Genomic DNA, 27,302 nt, shown 5'->3' on the forward strand with positions numbered 1-27,302 from the left:
ACTGTTTCAGTTCAAAGCTACCTGTTTTTTGTAGTTCAGCTTAACTTGCCTTAGCTCTAGTTTTATTGTCAGGACAGTTGATCAGTTATGATTCAGGTAATGACTTCAGTTTACCTGAATTGCTGTCTGAGATCCTTACTTACTGCCTAACAGCTGCTCTAAAACAGAAAGGAATGCTTCATTTTTATGCTTGGAAGTCTAAAAAGAAAGGCTGTAAAAGCTTATGCCAATCACAGTTGATTATAAAACCTACTGTTTTCAGTGACATAAAGTGAAGGTTATTCCAATACCAATGTGAATTAAAGCTAATGTAGCAGAAATCAGGATTTGATCCTGTGTGTTCTGATAACATAATTCAACTAATTTATTATTTCCTGCCTTTTTAGCTCTTTGACTGCATCCAGTAAAATCCTTGAGAGTGTACTGGATGCAAACTTGCATATAATGGCAACTATAAAGCCTGGTGTGGGTTTTTTTTGTGTGTGTGTGGGTTTTTGTTTTGTTTTGTTTTGTTTTGTTTTTTTCCAAAATAACTGTGGTTAGTCCTCTTGATGTCATTCCCGAACCGTTGCCTTTTTAAAGGCAATTTTAAATTTATTTTAAACACTGTTATTGTTTCAATTTCTAGTCTTTCACAATTGCTGTGGCATGGCACAAAACTTGGTTTACTCTAGTGAATGCCTGATCTTGATAAACTATTGATATACCGAGATGAAACAAATGAGTAAAACTCATTTCAGCCTTTTTCAGTGGGTTCCACACTTTCCAAATGAGTGGGTACCAATCTGCTCTATTAAAGTATATTTATGAAGGGCATCCCACAGTGCCTCCTGTAAAGAAGTTGAAGAGCTGGAAAGAGCATAGTTCATTCATAGAATCATCAAAGTTGAAAAAGATCTCCAAGGTCATCAAGTCAAACCTTTCACCAAATACCACCATGCTCCCTAAACCATATCACAGAGTGTTCATTTTTTGAAAACTTCCAGGGATGATGACTTTACCACCTTCCTGGGGAGCCTGTTACAGGACTATGCTGAACAGTCACAGCTTTGTGTGAAAAAATATTGGTTTTAATTATCTGGGGTGTTTTATCTTTTGATAGAATTTAGTTTTCATAAACACTGGTTTTGACATAAGTCTGTAGTACATTCCATTTTTTTCTGCTAAAAAAATAAAATTATAAAAATGCTTACAGGAACTTTTCAGACATGTCTGTGGTAAGGCCTGAAGATGAAGTCTAGCTCCATCACAAATGCTTTCTTACAAATGAGTGAGCCAGATTTTAGACCCTCTATATATTTTGTAGGAATTTTGCTTAATATGAATCTGAAAAGGAAGAGTGCTGTACTATTTTTTAATTTGGAATCCTCTGAGAAGGTACTTAAGATATTTTGATTGATTCACTGGTGAGTAAACTATCATCACAGAGAAATGTAAGCCTCAACTATAAGTTAACATTTCTTGCTGCTTTTTCCATCAAGTTAAGCTTGCTTAGCTTTATGTGTTTCCTTAGACCATTTCATTGAAATGGCAGTACATTATTTGGTTTGTGATTGTGTAACTGGACTTTGGAGCTGACTCAGAATAAATTGTTGTAATCCTCAGGGAGATTTTCCTTGCCCTCCTTATTATTGTTTGGTATCTGCCTTTAAATGAAACTGTGACTGCATATCAGACAAACTGGTAAACTAGACTAAGAATATAGGAATGACTTTGAAAGATGAGTGGTATCTGTTTGGTTCCTTAGAGCAGACTGATTTCAGGAAAGAAAAATTTTAAGCAGAAGTTGGTAAAAATGGTACCTTTGGTAGTGTGTTAATATATTTGTGGGCAATCTTTCATATATGTAATTGGGCAATTTGTGAGGGCAGTTATACTTAAAATGGACAATACTTCAAAAAGTACTCAAGATCCTAGTTTCTTGCCATACAAAATAGTCTTTTAAGGCCTCAGCATAAATATTTTTAAGATTCCAAAATAGGCTTAACCTAAATGGAAAATGCTTATTCTATATGATATTATTAAAAAAAACAAAACAAAACGAAACAACCCATCCTGCAAATCTGCTAACATGATATCCTTTGGGTAGCAAAAGTGATATAGGGTGTACAATTGGTGTGTGCCAGAATGTTAGTTTTATGCATTTATGTATCTTACAGTGGGGCTAAAGGGAGGAAAGAGGAAACTTCATGGAGACATGAAACTTTTGTGTGGTCACAAATTCCAAGGCTGAGAGTTTGTAGCGTGGCCCAGTCTGTGCTTGGCAATTCTGTGGATAACTAAAGCCAAAGTGGATCTGACTGTTCTCTGAATCACTTGATTCTTACAGTGAATGACATGAACATGACCAGTGATACCTGGGTCTGGGATTATTTGGGTTTTTTTCCCCCCCCTCTCCCAATACAGACATTTCTTCAGTATGAGTTCTAAAGGGAGTATGAAGATTAAATTGACCTCTGTGGAGGAGATGCATACAGCAAATTGTTTTCACTGATTAGATTTCAAATAACATTTTTCAGTTAAACCAGTAAAACTTTAAGTTTAGACCAGAACTTCTTTAATGAAGGGTTGTTTTGGTGATTAAATAAGAGGCTTGAAGAAAGGAATGTACGCACAAAAACCTTGATGCATTTTTTTATCCTTCCTCCCCTCCAAAAAATAAAGGAGAGTGTCCGTATGTTATGTTGTGGTTCAGTGGTTTTCTCCTCTACTCATTATTTCTATATTTGTATGTGCACATGTTCCTGGGTATTCTCTTCAGTGCATCTCTAAAACCAAAAATCAAAATCAGAGTGGTGCCTTAAAATGTGTGCCTTTATTTTCAGATAATGGCTTAAAGAGTGTGTGTCTTGGAAAGGCTTTATGTATATTCAGAAGGTGACCTGTCAAATAAAATAGTTTAATACCCATACTATTAATTTGGTTTAAAAAAAAAAAATCAACATGTCTACTGCTATATTGTCAAGCCTTAAAACTTCTGTCCTTGTACTGTTTGTGAGTTGCTGTATGGTGAAGTGGCAAAAAATATTTATGTTTTGTTTTTTTCAATGGGAAGTGGGAAAGAGAAATAGTATAGTGCCATATTCTACTGCAGAGCAGTAAATCTAATAAGGCCTGCTGGGCCCGCTTTTATCATCTAAAATAAATTTGAAAAGGGCAGCAGAGGTTCCAGCTATGAATTCTAACCATGCTTCAGAAATTGGTATTACAGACGTATATAAAATAAACAAATTGGGAGTTCTTGCCAGGCAGTAGTTTGGCTCTGAAGACTATTTTAAAGAGGAACTTTGAATGTGTATTTGAAAGAATATATATCAGATAATTCCAAAGTATCTTGAAGTCTTAGAAGAACAGAATTAGCAATTTTGTACTGCATGGTGTAGTCAGGGGTAAAAATAGTTTATAAAATGTCTGTGAGAACAGCAGGAAGCATTTTCTGACTTAGGAATATAAGTATATTTTCACGGACCTGTGGTACATGCTGTGGTGGAGAAAGTCAGGGAGCAGACACAAAGACAGAAGCTATTCTTATGTTTTTATCAGCTTCCTCTTCAGAGGACACTGATGGTATTTCATTGTTCAGCATGTGAAAGTATTAATTACTTTTCTCAGTTCCCTCCAGTGTTGTTTTTTTTTTTTTTTTAACCTGTGCATGAATAATCAAATAATACTATGCCAGGCAGTTGGAATTAATTAGGGTTTCAAATTTCCATAGTCCATCTTTCATTGTTTATGTCAGACTAAATCTTAAACTGAGAGGGAGTGGAGTGCACTTAATGTTAATATTAAGCCCATATTCTTTCACCATATGAGGACACACTTAGAATGGAAAGACTTGCATTATGGAGAATGAGTCAGTTCAAAGCTTTTATAGTTTTTGAAATATTTATGTTCTGGGTCAAAAAGATTTTTCAGGCCATCTCAACCTTCTTGTTACTAAAATGTTTTGAACTTTTTGTTATTTAAAGTTTTCGAAGCTCTCTTAGTCAACAAGAAAATCAATACATGGAACATACTTCAGTGTAGTTAAGGCAATTCCTAATAGCATTCAGTGATATGTAAGTATTGCCACCACTTCCTTCTTTCAAAGAACATTGTACATCTTCAGTTGCAAAGTTGCAAGGCCTACAAGCATGCAGCTGCTGGGCTGCTGGATCATAGCCAGTTCCTGTAGACAGTGTTAAACCACAGCTGATAAAGTCATTGATGGAAATAAATAAGGAACAAGTTAACTTGCTAATATGTCTTTTTATTTATTTTTTTTTTAAATTTCCTTAATGGTTATTTTAAGAGATCAATTTCTTTAAAAGACATTGTGCAGTATAACTCTATAGAGATATAGCTATCACTAGTAATTACATAAGATAGGAAAATTATTTGAAAATTATAAGTTGTCTTCAGTGTTGGAGCTCTAGGTTTGGTGCATTCAGATGTTTCTACACCGTTTGAAAAGGATCATATTATTGGCAGAAATTAACTAAGCACTAAGTCCTTTTGTGATGTTAGGTTTTGCTTTAATTAGTTTAAAAATATATTTGAACCTTCAATCCCTTTGGTATGTACAGACTCATTCTCAGAGCCAGCTAGCAACTCAGGATCCTATATATCACCTAGCTAGTTTTCACTCTGTATTTCCTATGTGAAAACAGCTGAATTATTAGATTTTCCTTAGAGATTCACCTAAGAACAAGTTTTCTTATGAGAAACTGAAAGCTGCAATTTGAAACTTAGAGGATGCGCAGATTTTGGTCTCCTGCAAGTGTTAATGTTAATACACAATATAGGAGTTTGTGTTGCTTTGGTTTTTTGTTTGTTTATTTGTTGAGTTTTTGTTTTGTTTTGTGTTTTTGTTTTCTGGGCTTTTTTTTTTTTTTTTTTTTTTTTTTTTTTTTTTTTTTTTTTTTTTTTTTTTTTTTTTTTTTTTTTTTTTTTTTTTTTTTTTTTTTGGCATTCGTCAAACTTTACTGCCTGCTGGATTTGTAGCTAAATCTCACTTTCACACCTATTGAGAAAGGATGGACTTTAATACACAAGATATAAGACATAATTGCCACCAGAATTCTACCAGAATGGCAAATAGTTCCCTTAAGTCTATAATTAAACATTTACATGAATGTGTTTTCATTTCTTAAGCTTCTTACTTTCTCAAGACATCTCTACGTACTAAAAAGTATTTTCTGATTTTTAATTTATCCTGTCAGTACAGACTACATATATATTATAGTCTACAGGCAAGTGTAAGAACTGTCCAAACTATGACATGTTCTACTTCCACGCTTTCTGACCACCATGTGCCTAACAGATAGCCTGTACATAGCTTGGATTGACTCAGCTGCTGCATGCTTTGGGGATGCTTGTACTCAAAAACGTAGGTGCTCTCTGTGTTTTCAGTCTTGTTGTCTATACAAGTGACACACAGTCTGCAAAGCATACTTAGGGTATCTCATTAAGATCCACTGTTAAAATACTCTAGGGTGCTTTCCCATTCCTGTTAATGAAAAAGGGCTGAATCAATGCTGTTTAAAAATTTCTTTGATGAAAAACAACGAAGAACCTACAAGTAGAGACTTGCCAGTCCATCACTGCCTATCTATTTTATGTGAGAGAGGTCTGGTCAATGGCTTCCTGTGTACACGTTTGGGATTTCTCTTTTTCCTTTAAAATATGTTGTCTACTTCAAATGCTGACGTTAATTTTCAGCATATGGGGACCATTAGCAATACTGAAGCTGGATATAAGGCTTAACTTGTTAAATCACTTTAGAATGTCGCATCTGTTTCTTTACCCTAGTGTTAACACCTGGATCAGTTTAGCACCAGTGCAGAAGTTTAGGACGTATATAGCTGTTAATTGTAAAAACATCTGGGATTTTTTTTTTTTTTGTCTGTGTATGCATCTAAATGTGCATGAGTGAATGGCTGGATCTCTGGCATTTTTAAGTTTGATGAGAAAAAAGCTCAGTGATTGTGCTCAAGGTGTGTATTGACCTGGGCAAAGAAGTGGATTATGGCAGGAGGCAGAAGGATTCTTTCGAGTGGGTTAGAAATTATGATTTTTACGTTCACAGTTTTTTGTCTTTCTTCACCTTTCCATTTCTGAAGAATTGATAGCTGACTCCAATTTCTTCCCCTCCCACCCTCAGCGCATCCATTTGTTGTATATTGAATAAGATATCCTTCTCTCCTGGGATGTGTGAAATGGGCAGGCATCGCAAATTGAAGAAAGCAAGCTCCCTGACTGAGTCTGCAGCCCTTATCAGAGGCTACTTGGAAGTAAAAATGCCAATTGTGTTGGAATTTTGAGAAATTACTTTCTTGGGTGACCTGCTGCCTTTTAGCGAGAGCAGAGTTTGCAGTTCTGCTCAGGAGTGATGAGTGCATTTGGAGAACTGCCCTTATTATGTCCATTAGCAAGATTGGACTAATCTGCAGGAACGTAACCTTCAGGTAAACTGTGAGTGAAGCAGCAGGCAAGGCTAATAAGGCGTTTTGTAGTTTCTTTTATTCCAGAGTCTTTCACAGAACCAGCAATTAATTTTTTCTATCTGCAGAAAGTGAGTGTCGCTGCTAACATGGTATGCGTTCCTGGGGTCATGCTTGGCACTATCTACCAGGCTGGGAGAGTGATTGCTTGCAGAATTACTGCTGAAATTGGTATCTAAGCAGAGTTAGCAGCTTGGTTATTTGGTAACTAAAGAAAAAACAGAGCCTTGCCCCAGCTAGGAGCTGGGGCAGCCCTAGCCCCAGGCATTGGGCACCTCCCTGGGAACAAGGCCAGGCTGGGATATGGACCCAGCTCAGGGAGACCATTGGTAGGATAAGGCCTGGGGAGCTTAAAACTGGCCCGAGGTGTCACTGGGGCAAAGGCTGATGGCCCTGGAGATTGACATGGGGTCCTGGGCCCTGGGCAGTGTAGGGGTAGCTGACGTGAGGTCCCGGGACTGTGTGCAGTGCTTTCCTCTTGTATTAGACTTTTCTAATATCCCAAAGAATGAGCAAGACTTTTTTTCCTTATAAATATTTAATTAAAAAGTAACCATATGAAAAGAAATTTTAACTTTATTTAAAATCCTGATTTCTCGAAAATACAGCATTTGACCTGACTAAACAACTGAGTAAACTGGAACTGTCAACTTCTATATGTTTCATGCTGACTGGCAGATTCTAGAATGTGTTACATTTACATGCTCAAGAAACTAGGAGTATTTCAGAATTATCTGCTGAAATCCATACTGAAATATAGGGTGATCAGTACTGTATCTTCAGGGCTTTATTTTTTGTTTGTTTGTTTGTTTGTTTTTGTTGTTTGGTTTGGTTTGTTTGTTTGTTTTTATTGTGTATGGGTTTTCCCCTTGTTTGTTTCTTTGTTTTAATTTTTAATATGGACAGATCTAAACAGGAAAGGATCAAGTTTGCCTCAGATTTGTCTCTAAGGCTATGAATAAAATTTGACTGAATTAATGCCTTGGAATGTGCAATAGATTTCTTTATGATATGGAGAAAAGCAGTTTACTTTTCGTGGGGAATAGTCCAGTATGTGTGTGTGTGCTGCATGAAAACTGTCGGCTTAGAGAGAGGGCTGGTTCCTTCAGAAGCGTAGCAGAGTTTTATGGAGTTGTTTTATACATGTGTACTGGTAGCCACAGTTCTGTTTGTTTTTTGGGCATTTTTTTTAATAGCGATTACATGACTTCAAGTGTTGGAAATGGCCATATTTGCAAAAGATATAACAAAAGCTACCATTTTGTGGGAACAACCTGTGTATTGTCTAGGCTCGAATGCACTGCCTCGGGGGAGGGTGGTTGTTCTGGCAATATTGTTGCCACTTATTTTCTTATTATTTCCCCAAGAAAAAACACTTTCACTGTTCAAGATTTCAACTCTTAACTCCTCACATCTGATAGCCATTCTTAGCTTTGGGAGCCTGTAGTCTAAATATAGTGTATTTTTCTCAGAAAATGGACTCTGTCTTGCCTAACACCTGCTTTTTACTCTTGCTGAATTCCTAGTTTTCTGATAGTGGTTCTGAGAGTGATACTACAAACTGAAATCGCAAACAGAGGAATTAGGTTTCAGGAAAGGACTACACAGAAGGACAAGATAAATAATGTGAAGACAAAGATCTACTTTTCTTCCACTGTTCTTTTGTGACTGGACTAAAATGAGAAAAATGTGTATGGGGTTGGGAAAACACATGCAAGCAACCCGATCCACTGCATAAGCAGAAGACAAAATGAAAATTTTCAAATATTCTAGAAAGCACCATCAGATCTTTAAAGGGTTTAAGCTGACCTCTCCATGACCTCTATATGCTCAGAGACAAAGGGACATGCTGAGAGAAAGCGTGTCTGAAAGCATTACAGCAGTATGCTCTGGACAATGGAAATGCTGAGCTGTGTGGTATTTGGAGTATTTGCATGGAGATTCTGTGGCATAGTATATCAGTGTTTGAGCATTTTCTTTCCAGAACAAGAACAACATTTCTGAAACGCATACCGTAAAAGAAAAAGGGATTTGGATACAGGTTCCAAGGAAATGCAGAATGTGAGGGGAGTCTTAGAATATGAATTAGTCATGCATTTTAAATGTGGGCTTGCATTTCACACTGTTTTCCCCCTCCCTCATCTGAATTGAAAAATTATTAATTATAATGTTGGAAAGGCAGATAGAGGGTATGAGTAAAGAATTAGATATAAATCATCTCTCTTGTTTAGTATGTTGAATAGAAGAGTCTCGAGCTGGCTGGATTCTTAATTACTCTAATAAAATAAATGCTAAATGAGTTAAGCTCAGTAGTAACAACAATGCATCTTTGAATAATTGCTTAAATACAAGTAACTAATTAAATTCTACTCATCTTTTTGCACTAAGCAGGTCTCACACCTTCTCCCACTGCATAAATTTTAAATGCAAATCTTTGGATTTGTACAAACACTGTAGTAGACAGATTTTTACAGTAACGAATTAGACATGGAGACTGCTAATGGCTGGCACCACTCCTTCCAGGGTGGTTGAAAGCATAAATGCTGAAAGCTTCAGCAATTTTTTTTTTCTAATCAAGCTGACAGACTTGAATTTATAAGCTAATACAACATAAAAACATGTTTTTTTCATCCTCTATTGTAAATAGAAGAAATTTAAATAGAAGGTATATTTTCATCAGTAAAATATTCTATTGTCTAGCTCCAGTAAGGTGTTAGCAGAAAATGTTGTCAGTCAAAATATATACAAGACAGTTTTGGGTGTGCCTTATACAGAAGCGGAAAATTACATGCTCCTACCGACTTCTGTAGTTATTGTTCATCCGAGTCAGAGAGATTCATTCCAAAATCTAAATTAAAATTTCAGCATAAAAGGCTACTTTGGGTTTTAGTTCTGAATTACTGGAGGATCCATTGTTTCAACAATAATGTTTGCAAGTTTTTCATATTTCTTTCACATTTTAATTATAACTCATCAAATCTTAACTGATTACTCCTGGGTTAGACTCAGAAGAATGTCACTGAAGGGTGTTTTAATTTAATGGAAACAGTGTAACATCTGTTTCTAATGTTTTAAAAGCCAATTTATATGGAAATTTTACTCTAGCAGGAAGTCAATAGATATGTAGTTTTTAACACCTCCTGTAAAAATTCAAACTTAAATTAAAGCAGCACCAAAGCAATGCCATTCTTTCTTGTGGTAGCGGTGTGATTGTATTTTCTCATACTTTCTTTTGTATCCTTTTCCTTCTGTTAAAATGAAACTTTTATTTGTCTTTTGTAGTCGAGCTATCAAGACAAACCAGGACCTTCTGCCTGAGACGCCGTGGATCCAAATCTTCTACAATGACTTTTGGGGGACACTGCTTACTCACAGCGGGAGCCACAAGTCCTACAGACCTCTCTGCACACTTTCCTTCCGCATTAACCATGCTGTTGGGGGAATGGACCCATGGGGCTACCACCTTGTAAATGTCCTATTACATGCTGCAGTCACAGGCCTTTTCACAAACTTCTCCAGGATTCTGTTTGGAGATGGGTACTGGACCTTGATAGCAGGCCTGCTGTTTGCATCTCATCCCATCCACACGGAGGCCGTAGCGGGGATTGTAGGGAGGGCAGACATTGGAGCCTGCCTCTTCTTTCTCCTTTCCCTGATGTGTTACGTGAAGCATTGCTCTACCAGAGGTTCCTCACCAAGTACTTGGGGCTGGATCTTGGGAGCAGGGCTGTGTGCAGGATGCAGCATGCTGTGGAAGGAGCAAGGAGTGACTGTTCTGGCCATTTCAGCCGTGTACGATGTCTTTGTATTTCATCGACTGAAAATGCATCAGATCATTTCTACTTTATGCCAGGTGAGTTGTTATTGCTGTATGCTATTTGTAAGCCACCAATCACTGTTAAACAGGTGTTAAATGAGTTTTCAAGTCCCAAAAATAAGCACAGATGTCTAATGCTTAAAGAACACTTGAACAGCTTTAGTATTGGGTTTTTACATTTTGTTTAAACAATGTATTATTACCCACTGCTATTATTTGACACTGGGGATGGGTTTTTTTCCAATTACTTTCCTTAGTTGCAGCAGTTCCCTCATTCTGTTTACCGACAAGCATTGAATATCTGAGTTGAGCACTGGATATCTGACTGCCTTTTGTAAAGAATTCATTCATGCTTTTATCGTCTTGTATCTTGCAAACTCAGCTTAGTTTGGTCAGGCGTGCAAGTGTGGTGGCTGATATCACCCTCAGGCTCCCTGAGGCAAAGATAAAGCTCTTATTGTTCTAATTTAACAGAGATGCATAAGACCTGGGTGCGTTCCTTTGGCGTGGATTGTTTTCTTCCCCTAGTAGGAGCTACGGCTTAATGTAATAGTGCCTTAACAAAACAACTATTTCTCATTTTTAAACTTCTTATCCAAGAACAAGCAAATAAAATAAGGAAACAAAAGAGCTCACCAAAACCCCCTAGCTTCCCTTTCCTTAGACTGCATGTATTTTAGTGGTACTCAGAAACTCCGTCTGAAATCAAGACTCTGTTACATCATTTGCTGTACAGAGCTGAGTATATGTAATTTTCTTTTTAGTGAAAATAAGTAAGTCAAAAAAATACTGACTTAACAAAAGGAAAATGTTTCATATGGACATATCACATTTTTTCAGTGAGACATAAATGAGAAAAGCAATAAAACAAATTACAGCTTTGCAATCTGTCTCAAAAACCTTGATTTTAAAATTTTGATTTCTCATCCAAATGAATTGACAAGAAATGGTAGATTTTGATAAAAGAATGATGAGTTCTGTTCATATAGACTATATAGCTGTGGTATAAAAGGAAAACAGAAGAGTGAAAAAGAACCCCACCTCTAGTCACTGGTAGTTTCCTCTTAAATTGCTGTGATGTATTGACTTAGTTATCATGCTCTTTTCTGACAAAATTGAAAAGGAAAGAATAATTTCCTATATATTTATATACATATATTGCTTTTTTACTTATGAATATTGGAGTGGGCAAGACCTCTGTTGAATGTCAGTAGCCAAATACTGTATGGTACATAGTGCACCTAATGATGAACAGAGACAAACAGTAAATTAATTAATTTTTTTGTTTTGTTTTTCTTAAAGTGCATCTGTAACAGCAGGCTTTATACTGAAAGGATGATTGCTTCATGGAGTTTAATTAATAAGTCAAGTGTTAGCTTGTCCTATAAAAGCATTTATATGATGACACAGAAAATTGTGAATACCTAAGAAGTTTTTTATTACTGAACAGTCATTGCTCAAAACCAAAACCTTTGCAGACATTTCTGTTGAGCTTTTCATGGGGAAAAGCTATTTCTCCCCTTTTTCCTCTTTTTCTGCTTCAGGGCCAGGGTAAAATTGGCACAAGAAGAGACTTAAGTAACATAGGTGAAATCCAAGCTTCCACATCCTCACTTTTTGAACATAAGGCCTCTCTTCCTAGGTGAGGAGCTGTAAACTTGGACACACAGCTTGTGAGGTTTTTTTTCTACCCAGCATCAGAATTGCCTTGGACAGCAAATTGGTGTCTGTGGAAATTTGTTTTTCCATCTGTAATGATAGGAATAACAATTCTGTGCTTGGTAGATTATAAACCTATTTGGAGATTGGATTTTAGCTAGAGGCAATTTAATGGCGAGAGACTACAGTGAACAAAGGTATGAATGTTTTGCTTCATCTGCCAGAAATGCATTTCCTAATTCACTAAATTAGTAGGCTACCTACTTCTTGCACATCTCTTCAGGCTGAGCGCTGCTGCCCTGAGTTTTACCTCAGTACCAGGGAAGCCTCTGTTCATTCATTTTCTGCCTCTGATTGTTACATTACTGAGGAGATCATCTGGGAGCTTCAGTTACAAAATATCTCCAGTAAGGCTTCTTTTTTACCGAAGTTTTACTAAAATCATTCACAAATTGTATAGATCTTTGTAAGAACATAGTGTCCTGCAGGGCCTGGGATGTCAGGAATGTCTTCATTGACCTAGCCTGTTAGGAGAAGCATTTCTTTTTGAGTACTTGTCTGCATACTCTTTTGTACTCCAACTTTCCATGGCCCTTACCTTTAACGTCACAGTTTCCTGTTCGCAAGCACTCCCTGGGCAATAAAGGAGTGAAAACAAGCCTTTTGTAAAGGTAATAATTGTCAATTAAAAAAAAAAAATACAGACAGGTGTATCAAAGAGGAACAAAGGTAGCACTTTAAAAGCAAATTAAAGCAAATATATCAGTCTTCTAGAGAGCTTCTCATGGTATGAAAAAAATGCTTAAGGGCAACAGAACCATTACGATTTACCTAACAAAGATACTGAAAATAATTATTCTAGTGCCTTGCCTCCTTATCAGACAGTATTTTCTGAAGCACTTTGCACTTTTTTACTGTATTTATATTTCCTTTGGACTTTTGAGTTTTACCTTTTCACATAAAATACTGTTTAGAGAATGTTCAAGTTAGTGAGTCTCTGGCCTGCTCCATCTGAAGACTAAAATTGCTTATGGAGGATGCTATTTAGTCGTTTTCTGGGTAGCCTGAGAATGATCAATTCACTTGGAGTTGAGAAATTTGGATTTTGATTGTAGCCTGTCTGACCAATATGTGACAAATCCTGACTATGAAGGCAGGTTTAGATGCTGTTCTTTTGATTTGCAATTATATTTAAATTTATTTTCAAAGAATTGAGGATGATTGCTATGTAAGATGGACAATTTAAAGTGATAACCTCTCTCTTTTGAAATCATTAATAAGAACAGAACTAAGTTTTTTTACTAAAAGCTTTTGGTTTGATTTTGTTCTTTCTGTATATATGTTGATAAAGACAAGTAATTTTTTTTTATTTTGTATTTAAAATAATCAAAACCCAAAGTATATAGCTAAGATTAATTTTTGCATTATACAGAATCAAAGCATAAACTTGCGTTAAAGGTTGGGTTTCGTTGCGTTTTTTTGTTTATTTTTGTTTTGTTTTGTTTTTGAATGTATTGCATACACTTTTTCTTTCTTGAAAAGACATTCTGCACTGCTAATTGATAAGACCAAAGTAACCATTTACAGGAGAGTCATCCTGTTCCCTAACTGACTTGAACATTAAAAAAAGCTGGAGTACAGTTTAAACTGAACCAAAAACCTCCCACCAAACAAAGCCCTTTCTCCTCAGAGAATGTCTCGGCAATCAGAAAGAACTGTGTTTATATACCAGTTCTGGAATTTGTGCTTTGTGTTTTCCCAATTCAATATTGGAAGAGGGCAACTTCAGGAGAAAGAGGAAAAAAAAGACATCAAAAAGGTCAGTTGAGGAAAAGGTTATGGTCTTTTTTAGTGCATTGGAGGGCAAAAGTGTAAAATGGAGCCAAGGGAGAAAGGAAAATAATTTGAAGTTGGTTAGCTCAAATCTGTGCTACCTAAGTAAGCAGTAGTGGTACGAAACTGAACGCTTTGTAATGGAATAGTGGAAAGGGTTCAGTCCTTCAATCTACCTTAAGCCCAACCCTGTCCAGCTGAGCTGGTGCATCTGTTTCCTAGGCTGTGCTGCAAATTGATCTGAGAGGAAATGCAGTTAAAAGTAACCTTTAAACCCTGCCCCCCCGCCTTGCCCAAAGTATCCCAAATATATCTTTAGGAGTCGTTTTAAACCTGAATCAATTCAGTTATATCCAGTTCTCATCATTGCCCTACAAATAGCTGTACTGGCAAACACTGAAAGGGAAGGTGTGGGAACAGAAAGAAGGAATGGAGAGAGAGAGTTTTCGGGGAGTGGCTGGTTAAGGACCTGGGCTGGCATGCTGCCAGACTATGACTTTCAGCTTCTGTAAGCTTTTTCAGAATATACCACTGGGGAAACTGAGACATGACTATTTATGTTTAAAGAATAGTAAAACTATTAACCATCTTCAGGATGGTCAGTGAAATATGAACTGGTAAAAGCAACTTCAAAAATGCTCCAACTGATCGTAGGAGATGGTACTGGGGAGACAAGCCTGGTTTTTTTCACTATGTTCTCATATTTGGGCCAAGTATCCAGTGAATATAAAGTGATGGCTACTACACAAGACCAATTATCATGTGAGTCCTGATTTCTCACACCAGGTACACGACAGCATCCCAGTGCAATCTGAGTAGACTGGCAGGGCTTCTGAACAAGGTGGCTGCAAAGCAGGACCACCAGCAGAGCAGATGAGTGTTGCCCCTTATTTAGAAGCTATTCATGAAGCACCTTAAAAATGTATATCATAGCAACTTAATAACTATACAGCTCTTTTCTCTGTCATCTTTGTATTCATTATTTAGTAGAACTTGGCTGCAGATTTTTTTTCCTTTTGCCAAGTTTTGTATTCCCGTCTGCCTGTGATGCTCTCACTCTGGCTGGGAAAGTTGTCAGTCTGGATTCCATTTCATTTGGTTAGCTCTATTTTATTCTGACTGGCTGACAAGAATGTATTTGCTGTCTTTAAGTCAGAAGATTTTGAAGCAATTGTATTTATTGTGATCATAAATTAGTTGTGTGAAATGAGAGCAATTTAAAAAAGTAGTTCTACTGCGGCAAAGCATTCTTTATAAAAGAGACTTTTGTTTGATTTTTTTCAGCATTTTAGACCTTGAGTCATTTCCAGTGTAAGTTGCATAGCAGGTATGCAGATTGATTGAGTTGTCACGTATGGCAGGTATCAGATGGTTGTACCTGTCAGCAACTAGATTTGTGTAAGTGAAGCCACCAAAGATGAAGGAGTGGGAGAGGGGAACTTGAATATGGGAGAGAGCTTGTTATGATAGAAAATATGCAAATTTAGAGGTCTAATTGTTTTTTACTTGCAATATCCAGCTTGAGAGCAGAAGCATTAATCAACAGTCTTCTGTCCAATGAATATGACAAACCTAATACAAACCCTAGTGTGCTGCTCTTTTTTCTTGTAGTGTGTTTGTTTGTTTGTTTGCTTGGGTTTTTTTGGTTTTGTTTTTGGTTGTTTTTTTAGGTTTTCTTTCGTTTCCTTGGTTGGTTTTCTTCAGTTTCATTATTTATTTATTTATTTATTTATTTATTTATTTAAAGTAAGAATGGAGCTGGATAACATTAGCAGTTAAAAGGATGGGGCAAATGCATTTAAAGCTCATTTTTAATATAATGGTAATGATAAAGTATTTATTGCTCTGTGGTTTATGTGTACAAACTGCCTTACAGAAATAACTAAACCAGATGTATATTCTACTAATGTTTCACTGCTACAATACAGTAACATTTTACCAGATCAACATATTGTTAATACAGGGGGGTTGTTATACCAAAAGAAGGAAATGTCTCTTTTCCCATCACTTATTTGATTAAAATCTCCCTCCGGGGGGTCTGTCTCACATGTGGAATTAGTTACTGGTATCTATAGCTTAACACGAACCACAAATTGGATTGCAGGATGTATTATCTAGCCTTCTGAGCTATTATAGCAGTACTGGTTTTGTAAAAAGCAATTTTATCAGCAGCTTATATTTTATTTAAAGTAATGATGTGAACTTGGGGCCTCTATGGATGACATGGTCAACCACCAAATCAAGTTTTATAAAACTCTACTTTCTTTTATGGTCTTGGAACAGCCTTAGTTGTGGGTGATATATATGATTGCTGCTGGGTATTAGATAAACTTACTGATTTTTGAGAACACTCTAAACTTCAAGTAAGCCACTTTTGGCATTCTTTAGTCTTTAAAGTTGCTACTTTTAGAACTATTGTGCTTTGGAAAGCAATGTCAAAATAAAATGCTGCTTTTGATTAAAATTTGCAGTTTTATCCTTCTGTTCTGAGAAGCTATAAAGCCTTAGCAATGTAGTAGTTGTTCTTGCTTATTTTTCACCTCTTCTCCACCTACAAGTTATGCTGTTTTGCAGTAGTGTTTCATCATTATTTAAAATCTATTTTCTGCTTTTTTTCTGCCACTGAATAAATTTTCATCATGGCTAGGCTTCGCGAATGAAGATTTGAGAAAGGCTCTACCCACACTTGCTACAAGCGTGCTGATGGCTAAAAAGGCCAATGCGAGATAGACAAGTCTGGTTGCAGAAGGCACAGCAAAAAGACTCCCCAGGTGATATAGATGAGACGCGATTCTTTCTGCGCTGTCTTTTCTCCTCAAGAGTGATCCTGCGTGTGTTCTCAAAAGCAGCAGCAGCGTTATAGATGGTGTGTCTCCAGGCCTCCCGATTGGAGGCCAGGGTAGACCAATGGTGATGATCAACATGGCCAAGGCTGAGGGATTGTTTCAGGCAGTCTTTGTATCTCCTCTTCGGGGCTCCTCTCTTGCGGCAGCCAGTGGCAAGTTCCCCATAAAGCACGATCTTAGGGAGGCGATGGTCCTGCACCCTGGAGACGTGCCCTGTCCAGCGCAGCTGAGTTCTCAGCAGCATGGCCTCAATGCTTGTGACTGCTGCCTGTTCAAGGACAGATGTGTTGGTCACGTAATCCGTCCAATGGATGTTCAGGATTGTACGGAGGCAGCGCTGATGAAAGCGTTCTAAGAGTCACAAGTGGTGCCGGTAAATGACCCATGATTCAGATCCATATAAAAGAGTAGACAGTACGATGGCTCTGTAAACACTGATCTTAGTACTTTTCTTCAAGTGTTTGTTGTGCCACACTCTTTTACGGAGTTTACCAAAAGCACTGTATGCCTTTGCTAACCTGTTGTCTATTTCAGCATCAATCTTACTGTCTGAGGAGATGATGCTTCCCAGGTAATTAAACTGTTGGACTGATTTGAGCTCTGTTTCACCAATGGTGATATGGGGATGATGGGAGACTTCCTGAGGTGCAGGCTGATATAAAACTTCTGTCTTCTTCAAGCTGACTTCCAGCCCAAAAAGCTCAACAACCTCTGCAAAGCAGAATGTTAAATGCTGCAGAGCTGCTTCTGTGTGGGTGATGAATAAATTTTATTATACTTGAAATTACCCACAGGTCTTGATATTTTGACAGATCTGATCAGTAACCCATTATTTTGTGAGTTATTTCTCTTCTGGGCACCCCATGTCTTTGAAATACAGCGTTTACATTATTTAGACTGTTAAGGGAGTAGCTGCTCTGTTGCAGGACAGACTTCATTCTTGGAGTCAGATATTTAGTAAATATACTTTTCCTTGAGACTGTTTTTATTCCAGTTAAAAATAATATATAATTTACAACTTCAAAACATGATTTGACCTCTCACAGGTTCATTTTGTCTAATAAAAGCTGCATATTCAAGTGCGCTAAGCTGTTAAATATTGTATTTGTGGGCCGGGTAACCTTTAGCATTTTGAAAGCTGTGGAAAAGACCAGGGGCTCCATTGCCAGCAGGGGCCCCCTTTATTCCCTAGCATCTCTCATTCTGCAGTGGTCAGCTCGGGGTTAATTTTCCTGGCAGCTTTAAGGCTGTACAAAATTGTGGAAATGCTGAGCCGAATGTGCCTGCACATACATTGCTCATCTTTGCGGATGAGCCAGCCTGATGCTTTTCTCTTCACTCTGCTGGATGGCAACAGCATGAGTCCTGTGCCGTCTTGACCACCACTCCCCCTCCCACAGCAGATATTTCCTAGACAAAAGAAGCTTTTTGCAATTTACTTCTCTCTTGACAATTTCAAGTAGCTAATACTGCTGTTTCGTGTAGTTCCCACAGCTCCTTGCTGCTTTTCTGTTTGATCCTGAAATAAGAAAAGCGAGATTGGCCTCCACTATCTTCTCAGAGATATTGATCTCCTGCTGGTCCCTGTGATGTCAGTGGAGTGGTACAGAATTGGACATCAATATGTATAAATAGCTGTTGTTTCCTGAAAATATTTTCATGGGGTGATTTAAACAGATCACATATGACAGAAATACAGCATCCTAAGGCAAATTTATCTATGTCCTCATCTTTTTAAAAATGAGGAAACGTAAGCTGTCTTGCTGAGGTCACTGACACTGGCATAACACAGATTATATTTTAATATTAAATCTGTAATATCTTTATTGGAATTGCCACTAAAATCCTCATTACTTTTATCTACCCACTCGAAGTCTACAATAATATTTAGGAGCTTATATTTGAGAATGCCTCTCTGGAAAGGTGAAAAAGGCAAAGTCTTCTTTAATAAATGAGTAAGTAAATAAAAAAAAGAGAGAAGGCTTTTTGTATTTACAAGACTGTGAAGAACCTTCAGTTTAACAGAGAGGTTAGTTTGCCAGAGGAAGGTTGTCACTGTCTTCAGTAATGCATGAGATTTAAATGGTATTATAGCATACAAAGTATGCTGTGTTCTTCCCTTCTTCCCTGCTGTGGGTTAACCCCAGCCCCACACAGCCACTTGCGCACTGCCCCCGGTAGGATGGGAAAGAGAAAAAGTTAGAAAACTAATGGATTGAGATAAAAGTAGTTTAGTAGATAAAAGTAAAAGCTGCTTGCAAGGAATTAATTCACTACTGCTGGTGGGCAGGCAGGTGTTCAGCCATCTATTCAGGGCTCTATCATGCGTTACGGTTACTTGGGAAGACAAATGACACCACTGTGAACATTTGCCCCTTCCTTCTCCTTCCCTCAGTTTTCTGTGCTGAGCATGATGCCACGTAATATCCCTATGGGCAGGTGTCCTGGCTGTGTCCCTTCCCAACTCCTTGTGCAACCCCAGCCTCCTTGCTGGTGGAGTGGTGTGAGGAACAGATAAGGCCTTGACACTCCGTGAGCACTGCTCACCATAGCAAAAACATCCCTGTGTTATCAACACCGTTTCCAGCACATAATCCTGACAAATCTGAAACCTACCCCATTCTAGCTACTATCAAGAAAATTAACAAACCAGCCCAAACCAGCACATTCCCCCTGGCTTAAAAGGGGTCTCTTTAAGAGGCATAAGGTGAGAAAGTTTCCACAGGCTTTGCCGAGTCTTTGTTAGCACTTATTTTTCCTTCTGAGGTTATATGCCAATTATTGACATCAAGAACAGCAGGAGTTTTTCACAGTGTTGTGTAATTAGAGGGTATTGGTGGAGTCACTACTTTCCAATCTATAAAACCTTTGCAAAAAGTATCAACCTGAAAATGTTACTGTCCTAGTTTTTAATGTTTTTCAAAATATTTAAGGAATCAGTTGAAGGCACCAAGCTTATCATAGTTTCTAACAACTGTGTAGAACAGGTGTAGTTCTTTCTTCATCTTAGTCATTATTTTAGCTTCCTAATTAAAGAAGCTGGATAAAACTGTTTTTGCAGAAGCCGGCAATTTTTCTATTTAAAATATCAGTATTAAAGAACAGTTACAATTCATGCTTTTTGTTAGGGTTGGTCAATGTTTATATGTTGAATACTTAAATGTATTTTGTGCTGAGATATGGGGACTTGGGTACCTGTGAACTTTGAGAGATAAGAAATATAGGCAGCTTTGCCTCATCTTTAGATTTCCATTTGTCCGCTAGCTAGAAAGCCATTTTCCTTTCCCCCTAGCTCTGCTTCTTCCATGGGTCCCCTTGCCTGGGTACTGCCCACAGAATGGGAAAACCAACATACAGTGCTAAAGCTGGGTGATGTTTTAATGAGTTAAATGTTTTCGGGTGTAATTCCTTTTGTGTGGATTTGCTTCAGCTGTTACGCCTTTCTGGGCGTAACATTCAGGGTTATATTCATCAGGTATGGATCGTGTTTGTGACATCACACAAAGTTTATACCTGCACCTGCGTGTTCAATCATGAGTGCTTTACATTAGCCTCCTAATGTCATGTTTAGATTCCTAAATGTCCTGATTTGATGAAGTGCTGAATGCTTGTAGCTCCTGGTGAGCTTTACCAAATGAACACATTGCACTTGGTCAATCACAGTTAAATATCAAGTTAAACCTTCTGCTCCCAGCAATCAGGACATGCAATAATAGTGACAGAAGAGAGAAAACCTCTCAGTATTTCCCCAGTCAGAATCAAATAGATTAGGGAGCAGGTGCAGCTTCTGGATGCCCTGGGTTCTGACTCCCAGCTATGTGTTACAGCACCTGTGGGAAAGATAACACTGCTGAGAGCACGTGAAGATCAGGCTCCTGATTTTTGAACATCTTAACTGTCTAAATTTCAGAACTTAAGTGCTCTGACAGCATTGCCTGAGTCTCTTCTCAGTTGTCTTCTTACAGTTCTAACAAGAAAGAGCCATTCCTGGTACACGAGCATGTGCTCTGATTCCAGACCCAGGAGAACGTGTTTTGAAGGAGTGGAAACATATGCAAACCCTAAGCCACAGGGGAGACTTTTCTCTTGGTATTAGGTTTAATTTTGAATTTCCTGGCTTATGCTCATTTTCATTTAAGTCGTAAAGATTTAATGATTATGTGTGCCCTTTTTCTAAGTGAGTGATTCAGAACATTAACCTATGTAGACAGTTACAATATTAAAAAGGGGCAAAGTACAAGTATATGAGATTTACAGTGGAAACAGCCAGTTGTGATAGAAGGCAGCAAACATTTTTTGGCATATTTACTGAGGAACTGAACAGTATTTTGTTCATATGCCTGGATTTCTTTTTCCAGCTGCAATGTAGATTAGGTATCGGGAGGGAAGGAACCCAGGCTTGCAATTCTGTAGCTGTCTTTATGGCTCAGCTATTAGAAGGTGAATTTCTAGCCTTGCTAACCTTGAATGTCACTTAGAAAGGAGAAGAATCTCTTAATCCTGTGGATAGTCCATCTTGGGAGAAGGGGAAAAAGAAAAATATTTTTTATTCCCAAGTTTCTGGGAAACTAGTTGAAAATGCAGACACAGAAATTACGTTAAAATTATCCAAAAGCTTTTGGGGGAAGGGAGAGAGAGAATTTTTGTACTTGGCTCTTAAATACCAGGTAGAACATATGTACCTTTTTATGATCAGTATGGTAAGACTTTCAGACACATACACATTGTTTTTAGGTTGTGCAAAAGTCAGAGCTTCTGTGACATTTTATCACCAAAATCTTGTTTTTCTCCTTGACAATAAAATATGGAAATAAATTCCCATAGAAACAAAGTCTTTAAAGTTAGCATAGGGACATATTGAGTTAATAAAGGCAATGAGGGAGCAAGGGAAAAGAGAGGGTAGAATTGTATTGAGTCTCTGTAAATTCGTTCTCTCCCAGAAAACAGGGCTTAGGGGGTTATGGATAAGTTTTTTGCATGTTTTAGTCTGTATGTTTTAAAAGTATCCTGGGTAGCTTGTACTGCTGTAGAGTACAATGAAGCTTGCATCAACACCAGTGTTTATTTAGTAGGGATTGTGAGATTATGGTTTATTTTTAAAATACACGTTTATTATAGTTCTATCTCTTACTTGGAGATTTTTCTCCTTAAAAGACATGATTAGAAGCGGCAAAACACCACCACAAAATAGCTCTGCTGAGTTTTAAAATAGTAGCAATGCCAATTTTTTTAACTTTAACTCTTACTTCTTTGTACTACTTCATATATAGCATTTTTGGCTTCTTGTAATTTGAAATCTGAGGAAAGGCAGCATTAGCAATTTTGTAGACTGATTTTTCTTTGTTTGTTTGTTTAAACCATTATATTTTTACCTCTTCTGACGTGAGCTGTTAACCCAGAACACGACACTTTGTGAGTAATTCTGAGAGTATAGACTGAAAAATACCAGGTTCCAAGATTATGCAATTCAGTTTAGTTACAAAGAAAATTCGAAGTATAATTTCTTCGAGAACAAAAAGTAGCAATCTGGTATCTTTATCCCCGTTTAAACCCAGCTAGAAGTTACCTGCATAATGTATATTTTTACCTTGCTTCCTTTGCTGCTTCTCTGATCTCTTACTGATTCACATATATACACACCATACCAAACCAACCCCTCCCCACCCCAAGCTACACAAGAAAAAAATCCTATAAACAACAAAAACAAACAAACAAACCCTAAAACCCCCCACAAAACCAAAAAAAACCACCCCAAAATTCCCTCAAAACAAACAAAAAACCCCAACCGCCCCACCTTCTGTCCACGTATCTTTGTTCTGGTAGTGACATTTTTCTTTGGAAGAGGACATAAATGAATTATTTCACTCAACTTCTGTAAAAGATCTTAGTGGTAAGAAACTCTTGTCCTGCGTTAAACCTATACTATAGTATGCAGTGAGTGATAAATGGTATAATGTGAAAGTATCCAAGCTAGCTGACTTAAGGGACCTTGGTACAGACTGCAGAAATGGATTTAAAGACAAGTAGATGGGGTCCTTGGCTACCTTACACTAGACTGATAGTACGGCATAAAGTTTGAAGCTGGCCAGACAGGTACATGTACACTGATTTTGTAATTTGGCCCAAGTATTTTTGAGCCCTCTTTTTATCAGGACACCTTGTAGTCAAAATAAGTTAGCACTGTCATCGTCTCAGACCTTTCAAAATCGGAGTGTTAATAATTGAGAGGTAAACATTAACTTTGGAAATTTTAAATTTGCTTTCTGTTTTGCAAATCTGTAGAGTAAACCTCTTCAGGATTTCATCTCTAATCGTGAAGTTTGAAAAGGGGAAAGAAAAATTCCTTACTTGCTCAAAATTGTGCTTTTTACTCGATGCTGGGATACTTGCAGATAAAACTGTGACCTGGCTGCAGTTGTGGCAGATTACTTGATATCTAAAATCCCACTTTTAACCTGCAGTTACACTTTAGGGGCTATATGTAATGCAAATTTTTTTTTTTTTGGAAAAAATAAAAAGGATAGCACTATCAGTATCTGTTTTATATTTTAATTATTGTTTTGATAGCTCTGTGTTGATGTATTTTGAAGACGTGGTTTCTAAATGCAACTTTAAAAACAATGCCTCTTTTAAATCTATTGATTTTCAGTCTAGAAAATTGTTTCCACTCTAACATAGACCTTGATATATTTGGTACTATATTAGCTCTAAATCCTTTCAAATAACCATTTCTACCTTGGCACTGCCCTGCTCATGATATGGTGTGTTGTCAGCAATCTGTGATTGCCCAGTAGCAAAAAAGGTTGATGTGTCCTTGTGCTCTCAGGTTGGTCTCCAAGGCTCTGGAACACCCAGATGGCTGCTCTGTGCCATCATCAGGTGAAATAAATGAAGATACAGGTGGCCTCTTCACTAATATCTGCCTTACTCATATTTGTGACTGCAAATCTGCATCCAGTAAGGAGGTGACATATCTGTGCAATAGCTACATGGCAGAGATAGCTCCTTCAGTTATAGGTTGGTTTCCTACTACAAATGAATTCAGTCTGAAATTATAACCTTATTCTGAAGCAGCAGTTACTTAGTAGGCTTTTAAATGAAGACAGGGCTCTTTGACTTAATGCTCTGTGTTTTTAGCTTCAGGTCTATACCATCCTAACATTTGGGGTTTTTTTCCTGTCATATTAGAATGCAAGAATTTCAGTGCCTGCTTATGTCCAACTCTTTGGACTAGCTGCTTAAATTATAAGGAAAAACGGGGGAAAGTAGTAATGGTGAAAAAAAAAAAAGAATTGATTGAAAAGTTGAGTTTATGAACATTTGGGAACCTGTAGATGTTAAATATTCCTGTATTAATCAGCAGAGTTGTTCTTATCAGCCAGATGATGCAACACCTGTTCTCTGTCCTTGTCGTATGCAGTGCTTGTACATTTTCTTATAAGTTTTGGCAGAGTAATGAAAAGTGAAATTTTGTAAAATCTTATTTGAAACGTGACCTTTCATTCTGTGGCACTTGGTGGTTAGCAAGGAACCTACTGCCTCACTGGGGTAATAAATTCGTGGTTTAATACAGTTATTTGTTTTACTTGTAGTGTAGCATACAGCTTCAAACCCTCAGAGCTTTTTAAGTCCGTCTGTCTGTCTGCTCTGTTTTGCTATTTCATCCTTTGGGCATGGTTACAGTGTTTAGATTAAATGTTCTATTACTGTGATACACAAATAAATTAAAATACTTTTTTTTTTCTAAAAAGATATTTAAAAGAACCCCAAACATACATCTGAAAACTCACTGCAGGCTTAACCTTTTTAGGAGTCCCAAAGCCATGCTGCTCTGCATCAACAGACTTTCTCCAAGCCTGTCAACGTGAAGAGGCACAGCAAAATGGCTCCAAAATGTTCTAACTAAAAGTCCTAGAACTGGTTTTTAAGGAAACTAATTTCTCTGTGCATTGAGGGAAATAAATAAATTTTTGCATTTTTTTCGCCCTGTTGATAAGGTCAGTGGCTGTGGAAATTTAAGTCTGTCATGTTTTCTTTAGAGTTTTTTTTGATATACTGATACATTCTGCCATTAGCTGGCTGGTGCTGCCAATTATGAATTACATAGGCTGCTTGCAGAAATATAGACTCCTCATGAAAGCTTAATGAAATGTAAATGTCCAGTTAACAGTGTCACAACTTCTGCAGTTCTGCACTTGAATGTTATATCCTTATTCTGTGTGCTGTCCTTAAGAGTGAAGACCATGGTTTTAATGTGGACTTTGTTCTTTGAAGATCTTACTGAACCCGGAAGCAGGGCTTCATGTTCAAAAGTTTGTTTTGAGATATTTGATGATCTAATAAAGGCTGCCTTTATGATGTGCTTAAGCCATCATGGGTGCACTTCTACTGGTATGTGGGAAATAGTGACATTCTTCCTGGTGAAAATAGTTTGAAACCTAGTTCTGATGTATCTAATACATAAATTTTTTTCTTCAGTGAAAAAACTGGTTTGCAAACTCATGCAAGTTCTTAGTTAAGATTTACTTCACAAATTTAGTTTTGGTTGCTATTTGACTGTGTTTTCTTGGTGTAGGTCAGAAATGACTGGGCCTGAAGAGAAATTACTTAGAGAGAACTCTCCCCAAAATGGGAGGCTGCTTGAACAAGATCATTAGTTAAAAGGCTTTTATTTTTCTGATAAGTTAGTGCATGGTTTTCAAAGTCCATCTGAAACAAAGTTCTCTTCCTATTTTTCAAATTATTAGAGTTAAGTGGAGAAGAGAAAAATGACTGTTTCCTGTATCATGTAGAGAGAAAAATATTTCATTTCTTGTGTCCTTTGGATGGTAAAAAATTCAGTACTGGGTAATACAGGTAAATAAATCCTAAATGTTAACCCACAGCTACTTCAGATAGGAAATGTTAATGAAGCTGAGGCTACCACTGAAGTCTAGTTAATCAATTCCATATTAAGTTTGGTACTCCACTGAACACTAAGGATTTGCCATCTAAAGTTAACAGCAGCAATGGGCAATAAAGAATTATTGTTCTACTAGAAGATTCCTCTGATATCTAAGTATGGGATTGTTGTACATATGCCTATGGGGTTTATCCTCATGTCTGAAAATCTGTGATATTTTTCAAAGCATGCAAAAAAATTATTTAGATGGAGATCACATTGAAATGGTTGACTCAAAGTCAAAATCCCTATTGCTAAATCACAGTTAATCTTGCTGTAACCTATTTGAACTGCCTGTTGGGAAAATCCAGGTTTGATATGTTGCAGGAAAGAAGATTGTTGTGAAGCTGCTTAGATATGCAAGCTGTGGGTAAGTGATTGGAAGTGTCAGGATCATGAGACATGATTTTGTGCCCAAGTATAATTTTCTCATGAAGTTAACAAGCCTTTTTAATAACAAACAACATTACCTATGTAAAAAGGAAATAAAAGAATACATGCACAGATATATCTTCCAGAAGAAATCCAAGGACAGTGAAAAACAGAATGATTCAGTGGTTGCCAAAGAAAGTGGAGAGAGGCTATTAGCAGCTGAGGTAAAAAAGGAAGAACTTCATTAGAGACAATGAGGAGGGGCTGACAAAATCTCCCCCAAAATACCACACCCCTGCAAAATCAGGATGGAGGCTTTGTTACTAAAATTACTTATAAGAATAACAACACAGTTTGAGCAACTGGGAAGAAAGGAAGAACATGCATGAACTTTATCCTGTTTTTGTTTATAAAGATTGTAAAGTAAAACAAGATGATGAAAAGAATATAGTGTAAAAATAAAAGTATGAATGTGAATTCTCATTGGATCTTGAGTTCACAGTTTAAGTATAGATCAGGCTTTAATATTTTAGTTTCCCACTCAGTAGAAGTCATAGTATACAGAGAGGAATGTGTGTGTAGTTGTATTTTCATATACATTCATTTAGTAGGTAGATCATACACAGTGCTATTAGTAAACTTCTGAAGAGGTGGTGGATCATCTTACTTAGAAATTCTGAATTTTAACATGTAAATGATTCAATTAAAAATATGCAAATTCTATCCAGTAGATTTTAAAATTTTCTTGTCTGAATTTTGAATGTTGTTCTTCTGGTATATTTATTCTCCATCTCAATTTTACTTTAAAAATGATTCATATTGATATTGTGAAGACTGTCATGAAGTGAATGAAAACCTGGGTAGCCAACAGACAAACCAGAGGTATAAATGGACTGTGTCACAAATAACTGGAGTGTTAGAGGCTTATATTTAGGTCTATACTATGCTATGTCTTTTAAAATATTTTATAAGGGTCTCAAAGGAAATTTGTAGAGGATTTTGAAAATTAAAGGATTCAAATATACCACAATTGAAAGGGAATGAGACAAATGACAGCTCTTAAGCTAACAGAGGTAGTCTTTTGAGGTAATTTGAAACATTTCCAGATGACTAAGAAACATCTATTTTTTGCATGTTGACCTTTTATTAGAACAGAGGGTCTGAAAAGGGTACTTTTTTGTTTTGTGGTTTTTTTTTTTGGCATACTAGACTCAACCCTTGTGCCTCTTTGCACCTTGCCCATCTGCTGCAATTTTTATGCTGCCAAATGTTTATTTAATAGGCACTCTATTGTGCTCAAGCATACAGTTGGAACTGGAAGCAGGGACCCAAACTTAATGATGTGCAATTTC

The 27,302-nt window shown here is 37.1% G+C and overlaps 1 protein-coding gene across 1 annotated transcript in view; it reads left to right on the forward strand.

Annotated features, from left to right (window-relative positions):
• TMTC2 (transmembrane and tetratricopeptide repeat containing 2) overlaps nucleotides 1-27,302 on the forward strand; it is a 145,778-nt gene that overhangs the window by 92,840 nt on the left and 25,636 nt on the right. The window contains exon 2 of the mRNA XM_027905354.1: nucleotides 9,765-10,335. Within this exon, the coding sequence (XP_027761155.1) occupies nucleotides 9,765-10,335 (571 nt within the window). The remainder of the gene's footprint in view (nucleotides 1-9,764; nucleotides 10,336-27,302) is intronic.

This window comes from Empidonax traillii, unplaced genomic scaffold, assembly GCF_003031625.1.
Source record: "Empidonax traillii isolate 1590-97213 ecotype Southwest subspecies unplaced genomic scaffold, ASM303162v1 scaffold1146:size291564, whole genome shotgun sequence".
Taxonomy (NCBI): Eukaryota; Metazoa; Chordata; class Aves; order Passeriformes; family Tyrannidae; genus Empidonax; species Empidonax traillii.